The 12,158-nt window shown below is 32.9% G+C and overlaps 1 protein-coding gene across 2 annotated transcripts in view; it reads right to left on the bottom strand.

Annotated features, from left to right (window-relative positions):
* Window positions 1–12,158, bottom strand: part of NCKAP5 (NCK associated protein 5) — a gene marked incomplete at both ends in the record, with an annotated part of 781,067 nt that overhangs the window by 575,349 nt on the left and 193,560 nt on the right. For both annotated transcript variants that reach the window (XM_084239032.1, XM_084239031.1), the window contains one exon: window positions 3,683–3,756. In XM_084239032.1, the coding sequence (XP_084095158.1) occupies window positions 3,683–3,756 (74 nt within the window). The remainder of the gene's footprint in view (window positions 1–3,682; window positions 3,757–12,158) is intronic.

A 12,158-nucleotide genomic window follows, 5' to 3' on the forward strand; every position in this document is an offset into this window, starting at 1 on the left:
CACCAGCTCTAATTTGATTTTGGTGAGGCAAAAATATTTATTCTCTATGAACTTAAAGGCTATAGATAATATTGTCTCTAATTTGAGCTCTGAATATCTTAAGTCAACACTGACAGTATCTCAGTATCTTGTTACTGGCAAGTGGTAGGTATTTGTTGCTATTTCAACTTATGTTCTTTGAAGCTTTCCAGGACATGTATTATACAACTTGATTATGCAGTATTTAAGTAGTATATAAGTTTATACATGCCTATGTGTTTTTTTTAAAAGCAGTATTAGACATTATGCTTTATATAATCTCAATTCTCAGCAATCTTAAATCCCAGCTCTTTACAGATAAGGAAACTCAGTTTTGGAGACTGAGACCCAGCAACCAGTTCAGGCTGGCCAGGACAAGAATCCAAGTCTCCAAAACTTCCAGTTCAGTCCTCTTTCCAGTTATTTAGCATCATTATACTGCTTTCATTTTCATATATAGTTTTACTATGTTACATGAAAGAATAATCAACATGAAAAATATTCATGAATTCAATTTGTTAATTTTCCAACTGTTTGCATTTATTCTAAACTCTTAATTTGTGCCTGTGACTGGATAGAGATTTCCACCAAATGTCAGCAAAAAGACATTCTTAGCAGTTGTTTTCTTACAATCTTTGTCAGTCACATACATATTTAACTAAATCAGAAATAGTAGATATAGAAGTACAAAAGAAATTCTTTCCTAATGCTAAACTTACCATATTAAAACAAATGTGCAGAAATTTATGATCACACTTAAAATCAACTAGTAAAACAAGTAAACACATCAGTGACAATTTTTTTTTTTATCAAACTTGGGAATACATAGCAAATTCAACCTACTGAGAGTGATTCTCCAGCCTTAGACTAATTTGGAGATCGACTCATTCCTTTAATCCAGATGAATTTGTGGAAATTCTCTTCTATATATGTCAAAAGTCAGTTGAGCTAAATGAATACCTATTGTAGACAGCTATATTTGCACTTCACAAATATCCTTGCAATTCGAAAGCCCAAAGAAGTTATCGGTCTATTTCAGTAGAAGACTACAAAATATTTCAAGACTATGATTACAATAACATATTTTTTGTCACAGCAAATACTTATGCTGTAAGAAATTACTAAAACCTACTTAAGATTAGGAACCCTCTCCATTAAAATATGGACTTTTAATGTTTGCACTCAATATTTTACTATTTGCCCAATTCTTTTATCATTCAGCAGGAAGCAATGAGTATGATATATGTCCACTATGCTTTTGATCAGTTTTCAAAAGATTGTGTCCACAAATATTGACCATAATTACTGTTGAAGATTTAAATATTCAGAGTTTGTCTTTAAGTTATATATGTTAGTTCACGTATAAATGGAAGGTCAGTTAACATCAGCAGTAAAGACAAGCAGTCTACTCTATGAAAATTGTAGTAGCTACAATCAAAGGCATAATGAAATCAGAAAAAAGTTCATACTGAGTTATGGGAACATTTGTTAAACTGCAGAAAATCCAAGTGTACTTGTGAACAAGACATGCCATTTCCATGATCCTCTACACATCACAAATTATACCCTAACACAAGAAAGCATTTTAAAAACTTAATGATAACCAGAAGTCAGTTCCCCTCTACTCATTATCAGTCAGATATCCTTTACTGAAAACAATTTGGCTATGGTTGCAGCTATGGTAGTTTAAAAAAAAAAAAAAGCCATTGTAAAACCTATCACTTTAAGCCAGTCAAGATCTGTTTGCAAAATATAATCAAGTATAATTTCATGATTCAATAAATAGTATCTAAATCTATTAATGGTTTTCATTTTCTTTTCTATACTACCATTTCCATTTTCTCACTGGTAGCTATTCTGACTATTCAAATGTCATTATTGCCCTTTATTGTTATTCAAATTAAGTTTTTTATTAGCTCCTCTGACACTATATATAAACTTTTGCTTCTTCACCAGCATTAATTCAATTTCTGAAGGAAAATGAAAGCAATTGCATAAAAAATTCTGAGCTTTTACTCTGTTAAGTCTGTGCCTGAAATTGGATTTTAATTTAATCATATTGGAGAAGACCAAAAGGTTTTTTTTAAACTACCTTATGAAAGTAGGAAAATAGACTTTTCCATGCAGATTTGCAGGATTGTGAGTTCAAAGACCTGAGAAACATTTACTACTTCTCAATGATGTGTTTAAGACACACTTACTGACCAAAGTAAAATGAATTTCTTGCATAAGAGGATATTTTTTGCTATATTTCCTCTTGTAAGACAAGGAAGCAAAATATTCTCACATATAGGTGTGAGAAAATATTACAACTCAGTTAAATAATCGTATAAATATTCATGGTAGTGACTCTATAGAAATATCTAACTTAAGAAGCACACCACCATAAACACATTGTGGTTGTTTTTGTGTCATATACCGGATTTATAAAAGAAAACAGTATCAAAACCAAGTTACAGTTCTCAAAGCAAATCTAACAAACATTGCACTAAGTTGTATAAAGTTAAGTGGTTTGTGTGTTAGTGGCAATCAAACTTCAGATACACACTTTTGTTGTATTTGCGTGTATGGAAATAGAATATTATCTATTTTTAAAATCACAGATTTTGTTTTTTTCCATGAGGAAAACTAGTGTACAAACAGAACAAATGAAAATATCAGGTACTTTACCCAAGAACTGTTAATTCCTTGGGAAGTCAAATTTCAGTGTTATTAGAATTTGTTACAAGGGATAGAAATAAGGGGCAGCAAAGCTAGTGGATTTGGATGAGATTGGGCAAGAAAGCCACAATGTTAGCAAATATTTGACTGCCATCTCTGTGTACAGAGAAAACTAACTATTCCATGCCATGAGAACATAAGAAATAAAGGATTTGGGGGAATTATTGACCCTTGGGAGATAAAGCTAATTATATGAATTCCAGTGTACTGTGAGGTATCATGTAATTAAGCACTAGCATATTTATTCCAGATAAAAAGAGCTACAGGAATTTAGAAAAAGAAATTCAGATTTGATATCAGCACCTATGAAGAACATGAATGACCCCAGGAAACAAAGATTTAAATGCTAATATCAACAACCATTTCACCAGTCTCAATTGGCCAAAAAAAAAAAAAAAAAAAAAAACCCAGGGAATAAATACCTGTAAATATAATTTTTATGATAATTATTTTTTCCAATCCACCTGCACAAATGTTCTAACTATCTTTCCTTATTTGGAGTCAGAATCTAGCATACAGAACAGAAACTCAATATCGGAGACCTTTACAACAACATTCTTAAAATATTTCCCCTTTTAATATGAAGAGAAGCAGGAATTCTAAGAAAAATTGTTCTACCTTTTAATTACAGAAAAATAATCTAAGCACTCAAGGGTTAGAATTTAGGTTCTTGTTTCCAAAATACATCATATAACCGCAGACACATTAATTTATTGTACTTGACAAGTGTCACAACTTCCGCCACCCTTTCAGCTGAGTAGATTTTTTAGTTAAGGACAATTTTGGCACAGTTGCTTTATTTTAATTAAAGGAATACAGTTCCCTAGGTAAGTACTGGTGGCTCTTACCCCCAAGGCAGTTTTTGGTACCAAGTGAAGAAAACAGACAATTTTGCATTTTCAAGATCAAGGCTGTATGAGTTAAGGCCATAGATTTCACTCACCTACAGAGACTTCTATGTTGCTCCTGAAGTTGAGTTAACAGATGCTCAATGTATTTGTTGGAGTCCATGTATTCCTGCAAATGGAGATATGAAGATAAATAAAACCTCATTAATATAGTCACCAAAACTGTAAGACTAATTCTGCAAAGAAGATTTTGGACAAGATAAAATTTTAGCCACCCCAGTTCTAAGAGACCATGACTATAAATTACATGCATAGTCACTTAGGGATTAGTAATATGTTTTTTTAAAGATTTATTTATTTATTCATACAAGCACTGGGTACAGTCAGAAGTGCAGGAGGGTGAGAGAATTCACCAGAGCCAGAGCGGAGAACAAACAGGCAGACTGACAAAATACACTGCTGAGGGGAGCAGTGGGCAGCAGGAGATGTCTGCGCGCCATGTGGGACCCTCGCCCTGAGGCCGGGGATCGAACCAGCGCTGCAGAGGCTGCGGGCAGCTTCGCAACCCAGTGCTCAACCGCTGTGCCACTGGGAGGCCCAGGGATTAGTATTATTTTACCCACACTCTATAATCATTCTCTCAAGAAAACACTAAAGATAACTGAAGTTCTAGAGGATCATAATTAGGATCTCACAGAAAAGCTAATTTTCATATTTGTCTACACTGGGATCCATGTTCTAATGTAAAAGGGAACTAGTGCTGCTAGAAGAGTAAGAATAAAGTATACGATATAAGTCTTGATTACACTGGCTTTATTAGTATCATTTTTGAGCAAAACAATTTTTGAACAACAGAATGCTCTATTGGGCATATTTTTGTACTGAGAAAACACATGGCCATTTGCCTTAATCTTCTTACATATATTAAAAGATAAATTCTTTCTGACTCTTAGAAAATAAATCTGACTTTAGAAGACAGGGAAGACAAGGGATATCTTACTTAAAATATGTGTAGATCTTTGTATAGCAAACCATATTTTCAAGAAACTTAACAATGAGAAATTGTTTTGTCTCATGAGAATTACTTGTATAAGTTACAAGATACTAAATTTTAGTTGAAAAATGGTCATTTATGAATAAGAGATTTGTACACAAATGTTTTGATTATGACCAAAATACAATGTGTAAGAATTCACATAATTTTTACCCTGGACTGGATGGTTTTCCTTTTAATTTGAGGCTCTGCCCTGAGACTTCTGTGTTTACATTTCCCCTGCCTTCCTGGAATACTGTGCAATGATTTCACTATTAAGGCAGCTATAAAAAGTTACTGTTTCATTTCCTATGGATATGAGATTATTTTAATTTTAATTAATATTAACTCTTTATTTGAAGTTCAAATTTATTTTGTTTAAATACTATATATTACTTCTATAAGGATTACTCATTATAAGTTTAGACAAGTGCAAGAATTTTCCTGCTATAATGAGAAGGGGCCTATCCTGCATTTCTAGACCTAGAGCTACATATGCAGGTTTGGAGAAATCTTTTTATTTACCTTTCCAGAATATTTCAGTTAGACTAGAGGGCATATAAAATCTTCATCTAGCTAAAACTATTAGGATTCTGTAATTTGCTGAAGAGTTTTATGCTTAGCTAATCTGAAGATGAGTATTGCTACAAAACTGGATCATGTCAAAACCAAAGCAAAAATCTACTGCAGGTAGTTGTAGTAGTTTGTAGTCATTGTTATTAAGTGTCCTGATGAAGTTTTAAACATGATTTAAATACTCAAAATTATCCAAAATATTAATTTTCAAATATATCCCTCTGAAAAATTTAAAGACACTGCACACACACACACAAACAAATCCATTCTGCATTCAATTGTTTTTAAACATCCATTTTACATCAAGTGCTATTCTAAATTGGGTAGATACAGTAATAAACAAGAAGGGTAAAGTTCCTGTCCTCAGAGAGCTTATATTCTATAAAGGGAGACAAATCCAGTTACAGATTGAGCACATGCTATGAAGGGAATTAACAGGTGATAAGACAGACTTAAAATACTGAATTTCTTCTTCATATAGTCAGAAGGCAATTCTGAGCAAGTGTTATTTGAGCTAGAACCTGAAAGAGAAGGAGGCAAGTATATATAGAATAGGGGAGGCAGGAGAAAAACACCACAGACAGAGGAAGCAGCATGCAAACGGTCCTAAAGTGTGGTGCTTTAGCAGTTTAAGGAGTGGGAAGCAGGGAGCCTGGAGCACTGACCCTAGACTGATACTCAAAAATGGACCCTAAAATGTAAACAGGGTCTGCAGCATGTGCAACTCTAGAAAATTGGCTTGTATTTAAACCATTTATTTTTATTTTGTTATTTCTGCAGAATTGAAGTTAGAGGTTGAAGCTCAACTGTATAAGTGATTACAAATATGGTCTTTGGATCCAAGATTGAGGTTCAAACTCTGGCTTTGGAACTTACTAGATATGTTCCCTTGGGCAAGTTGATTAGTCTTTCCAAGCTTTATTTTTTTTTCCCTCATCAGAGGAACAAATAATTTCAGAGGTATTGTAAGGATTAAATGGAATAGTTTAAGTAAGCATATTCATATTGTCCACCAAACAGCGAACATGTTTTTTTTTTACATAGTATCATATCCCTTTTCTAAAAAGGTTAGCCACTGTATCGAAACTAAGTTATTAACTTGATGAATAATCTATTTTTCTTGCTTTCCCTATAACAAAACCCACATTAGATAAAACATGAAAATGCATACTGTCCTATGTAATGGAAAAAGACAAAAATGAATAGAGCTATAAAGAATATTAAGTCAGAAAACGCAGTCTTGTCTAACGTGAGTATTTAACAAGATTTGAAATATAAATAACAGCTCATTAAAGAACATTTCAGAATGTAATACTGAAAGTATTGTTTATGCATACAAAAGGGCAAATCATATTCCAGGTAGGGTTTCAATGAAATTATCTATACTTCCACAACCATATGAATAAAAATGGTGGGGGTGGGTTGGGTCCTCCCTGGTGGCGCAAGGGGTTAAGTCTCAGCACTATTAAGCTATTGGCAGCCACTATAACATGAGTTTAATATCCAGCCAGGGACTAACCCACATGGCACAGCAGACCTCTCCTGTCTTGACCGATGCTCTCTTCAGCAATGCATTTCAGTAGATCCTCCTATTCTGCTCCCCACTCTGTCTCTGGTGAATCCTCTCACCCTCTGTACCTCTGGCCTATACCCCAGGTCTTATATGCATAAATAAAAGTAAAAAAAAAAAATGGTGGGGGTGGAATAAGACTGCAAGCATCCAAACACACCAATGGGTTTCCTACTAAGAAGATAAAAATGGCTGACTCAGGCTACCTCTAGTATTACCCCCCAGGGTTCATTGCAATGGGCACTTAGGGATTATGAAATCAAGTAACTTCTGTATAACAAACAGAAAGGCATACTCTTTCTGGCATTTGTAACTACAGAATATAAAATATCTACTGTAATTATCAACTAAAAAATATGTGTGTAAATATTTTAAACTTTAAGGTACTTGTATGTATACATACATATATAAAAATACCCAAGAGATGGATAAAAATATGTATCAGAAATGCATTTGTATATATGTGTATATATATTGTGTGCACACAAATGCATTCCATACCCAAGTGAAGAATTAAAAACAATGGAATTCATACTGTGAAAGTTTCAGAAGAATTTAAAAAAGATTTTTACTTCTAAAAATATGTGTGATAATAAAACTAAAAACATCTCAGAAGGAAGATATAGAACATCTCTGTGAGATATATATACATATATTGTGTATATCTTTGTGGTGGTCAAAGAAAGGAGGAAAAAAAGGGAAACAGAAGGATTAAAAAATCCCTACATATGGAGAAAAGCTGTTCTATATTTGACTTGTTAATCAGAAAATCTTCAGCACAAGGTTGGGTTTGCCTACATATACAAGTGTTGAGGAAGACAATTTGGTAATATGTCACAAAATTTAAAATATCCGTGTGCCTTTGATATAGAAATTCCATGTCTAAGTATCATTCTGAATAATCAGATTTAAAAAGCAATACTCAAAATATTTCACAGCATGAAAAACCGGATATAGCTTAGCTTCCAATTATGCAAGAATGATCAAATAAAACTTACTTTTATATCAATTTGAAGAATTATAGAATTCTTTAAATTTGTAAAGGATATATAGTAAAATGAAAAATAGTATATTGCTATGTGAAATAAGTAGGATATAAAACTGCATAATACTTTATCATAATTTTGAAAATATAAATAAAATAGTAAGGGAAAATAAAGCTATATGAATAAGATAAAAGTTCTTTAAAATAAAGCATATATTGGTATTATGGGTCAATTTCAATTCTTTTCTGTACTTTCCTATCATTTCAATTGAATATGTTCAGCAAACAAATTTTAAAACAGCTTATTTAGAATATAGTCCCCAAAAATAACATCCACAAAGATTTGATTATAATAAAGTTTTCAAAAACTAGATGTAAAATATCACAATGAACATTTCCTTTGTATTATTCTATACTTAACTGGTGTTTGAAACAATGATGCCCCTGTTTATATCCTTCCCCTCACCCCCTTTTTTTTAATATTTGCTCTTGTCAGTGTTCTGCTAAAACTTTTCACCCAAGTTAGAACACCAAGTTACATCAAGGCATATTTGTATAATAAGTTTCAAGAATTTTACAAAAGGTACAGCATTAAAAAGACATCTGTTCCTTGGCTACAACTTATGCAAATTATAACCATCTTAAAGATGTATTTCAGGAAATTTCCCTTTTACTTTTTTAGTGCATATGTTTCAGGGCAATTAGTATGAGACATACAAAGCAATTAGAGGTTTATAGATATATTGAACGTCACATATTTTTTATTTTTGTAGCATAAGCCCATTTAATTGAACCTCCTATTGTTTGTTCTAGGTCAGTTCTGACACATTACTTGTTTAAAAAGGAGTTTAAAATAGAATACTTTATCAAAGCTTTCAGAAATCCAAAATCCCTCCATATAATCTACATATGTTAACCAGTATAATTTATGACAAAGCTTGTGAAATCCAGTTAGCAATTTTGTCTCTACTGACATAGAATTTCCAATTCATTTTTGGGCAAAGCATCATGAACTGGCAGCCAGCTCTTCAAATCAATGGAACTATCATTAAATATGGGAATTTCCACAATGAGGAAATACCAGCTGTATAAGTAATTTCTCCCTCAAAAATTATTTCTTTACCTTAAAAGATTCCTCTGTACAGTGAACGTAAAAAACTAAAGCATACTCACTTTGGGAATTATACAGCAAAGTAATTCATAGAACGGTACCTCATATTTCACTGGTATCTGTGGCAACATTAGTGCTTCCAATGATACATTTTTAAATGCCAAGCACCACAAAACAAAAACAATCCAGTAATACCAGATTTAAGAGATTACTTTCACTGTCAATCTTTCATTAGTCATTTGTATTTCTCTTTCTCATTCACTCTTCAAACAAGTGAACCTGACTTCTATTGCAATCTCTTTGAAGCAACTGTTCTATTACAGCTACTAATGTTCTCCATGAGGCTGAATTTCAGAATACTGCTCATTCCTATGGCCAGTTCCTTTATCATGTGACATTTTAAATCATTCCCTCTCCCTGGGATTTTCTGAAACCGCTTCCTGTCCTTTCTGTCATTTCCAAGTATTTGTCTTCTTCCTTTTCATCCCTTACATTAAGAGTCAGATTCTATTTCAGGCCCTTTCATTTTCTATTGGAAAAATACAGTGGCCATACCAGGGTTCCAACAATCACCCAAATATTCCCACCCACCATTATTAGATCTGTATATCTAATAATTTACCTAACAAGTCTCTTAGGATATGTCATAACTCTTCAAAGTTTGATACAAAAGTGAAGTCCTCTAATACCAAGCAGAGCATTTGAACAAGTACTCAAAATAAAGATGTGAATCATTTAATGAACTGGATATGTTTGGTTTCTATAGCAAGAGAATCTGAAGTTATTAGACTATCAGCCTGGTCTTCCATAACTGCTTTGTAATTGAAAAGGTTACAGTGATCATAGTGATTATATATTGATATTAGGCAGTTTCCCCAAAATTAACTCATACAGATTTTTATTCTAGTAGTACAAATCATTAATATCATCTCAAAGAGAAAATACTGACAATGTTGCTAAATCATTAGAGCATCCTGATCTCATAATCCCAGTGAAGATTTAAAAACATTATTTATCTACACCAGGTAAGTCATACACGCTAAGATCAATACAAATGCAAAGAGGCATAACTAATGTTGACTATCAAATGGAGGGATTTAGTACACACAGCAAACACAACGATGCACAGCAAACACAAACAATGAAAATGTCTCTATAATCTGTCGGGCACAAAAATTTCATTAATAAGAATTAATATTGATAAAATATAGACATACAGGACTCAAGGCCACTGGAATTTATTGCCTGCTATTTATAACAAAGACAATGCAATCAATGCAAATCAAACTCTGAGTACAGTCTAAGAGCCTTTATAGTAAAATACATCTCAATTTGCTGGAGAGAGCTGAATTTCTCCCCATCATATATTTTCCCTCATTTCTGTGAGACAGGTACCTAATCTCTCCTGTTTCAGCTGAACACATGACTTCTGAGCAAGAGAGTCTATATACCAGGAAACTAGGTATGAACATACTACTAAGCCAAGGAGGTATAAGAACAATCAATGAATCCCATACCCAAGAAATGCAAATTTAAAGGTAAGTTGCTTACCCAACCTTGGGCCCTGAGATAAAAGATGCATGTTGAAGAGGCAAAAGTGATTGATTGTAAAGGTTACCTTGTAAGGTAACCTTACAAGGAATAAGGGTCTCTTACAAGAAATAAGTTTCTTAAGTAGTAGATCTTTGGGTCTCTTTGTTATAGCAGTGTAACTGATACTGTAGGCAACACAACTATTAGTAAATTCTTTTGAATTGAAATTAGCATGGCAAACAGTGAAATACTGAGCAGTCAACTTAACATCTGTTACTTGATGGATTGATATAGTTTTCCAAAGAACTTGATTGACTGTCATTTGATTGTCATATTTTTGAGGCATAGTCACCATTTCAATTTAGAAAACTAAGGTTCACGTTATGGTCAAATGATTTGCTTAGGGTCAAACTGACAGATGTGAGAGAATAGCTGAATCTAGCACATTTTCTACTGCTCCAGGCAAAAGTAAAGCAACAAATATACTTCCCACGCTAACTGACCCCAGCAGATTTTATACTGAAAAAAATAGAGGCTAAAGTCAGAATTATTCTCCCTAGCCCCTACATAGGGGCTTCCAACTATATGTAAAGTCATGAAACACAGCTAGAAATAACTAACCAAATTTGTATTATGTGCATATTTTGCATGAGTTTGATTTTAGTTTTGCTTTTGTTACCATAAACCCTTGGTCTAGTTCAACAATTAAACTGTAGTTCCAAATTTAGCACTCTAATTCCAGCAATGGAATAAATCCAAACATGACATCTTTTTATTACTATCAAATTTGACCAAGATGCTATTACTGATATGTTATACTCAAATATCTAAGAGTTATACATAATTTTAAGAGGAGTGATTACTATATTTCTAATATCCCTGTGCTGTTTTCATACTATTGCTTTTGTAACAGTTTGGGAGATAAATATATGTTAGTCATATGAAGAAATTCATTTGGGTGAAAAAAATCATGTATGTTTAGGTTTTTTATCCTGAAGTAGAATTGAAAATAATTTAATCTATCCTCAATATTTCTAAGTTAGTAGCATGTCATTTGTCAATGTAGCACTATATATGTTATATATATATAAAATACATAATGTTATATATAGTTATATATATATATATACACACACACACAAAAAATGCCCTATTATCCTCATTTCAACCTTGATTCTTGCTTTGATGGAAGACACTGACAAAACTTCATGTAAGTAGAAGCCTCGAAAAGGCTACTCTAAATAGAAGAATTTGGTCATAGATAGAACAATTTCAGCAAAACAAATTAGGAATTGACCTATTTATCATTTTGAATCAAATTGTACTTTTCATGTGTTTACTTCCATTCAAATAGGTATCACAAAATTCCATTCATTTCTCTCACTACAGTGGTGATTGCTCTCTCAACCTACTATTACTAATACCCTTCAAAATCTGGCTGGTCACACTGTAATTTCACCTCCGATAATTCCCCCAAAACTTTCCTGATTGTGGTGAAACCAGATCCTTATGGAAAGGCCATGATGTATACTCTTTGCAATCCTAGCACATAGCACAGGACTAGCAAGTAACAGATGCCAAGAGGCTAGTTGGCAACAATGTTACTCACAGTTAGAACTTTAGGTATTTCAAAAACTAATGCATTTGAACTTGACTGAAGCATCACTATGGAGAATAATACATTTATGTTGTCACACTAATGGCTGTCATTTGTTATTTGGTGGGCTTGTAAGAATAGATATTGGGACCAAACCCCAAAGTTT

This window comes from Talpa europaea, assembly GCF_964194135.1.
Source record: "Talpa europaea genome assembly, chromosome: 1".
NCBI lineage: Eukaryota > Metazoa > Chordata > Mammalia > Eulipotyphla > Talpidae > Talpa > Talpa europaea.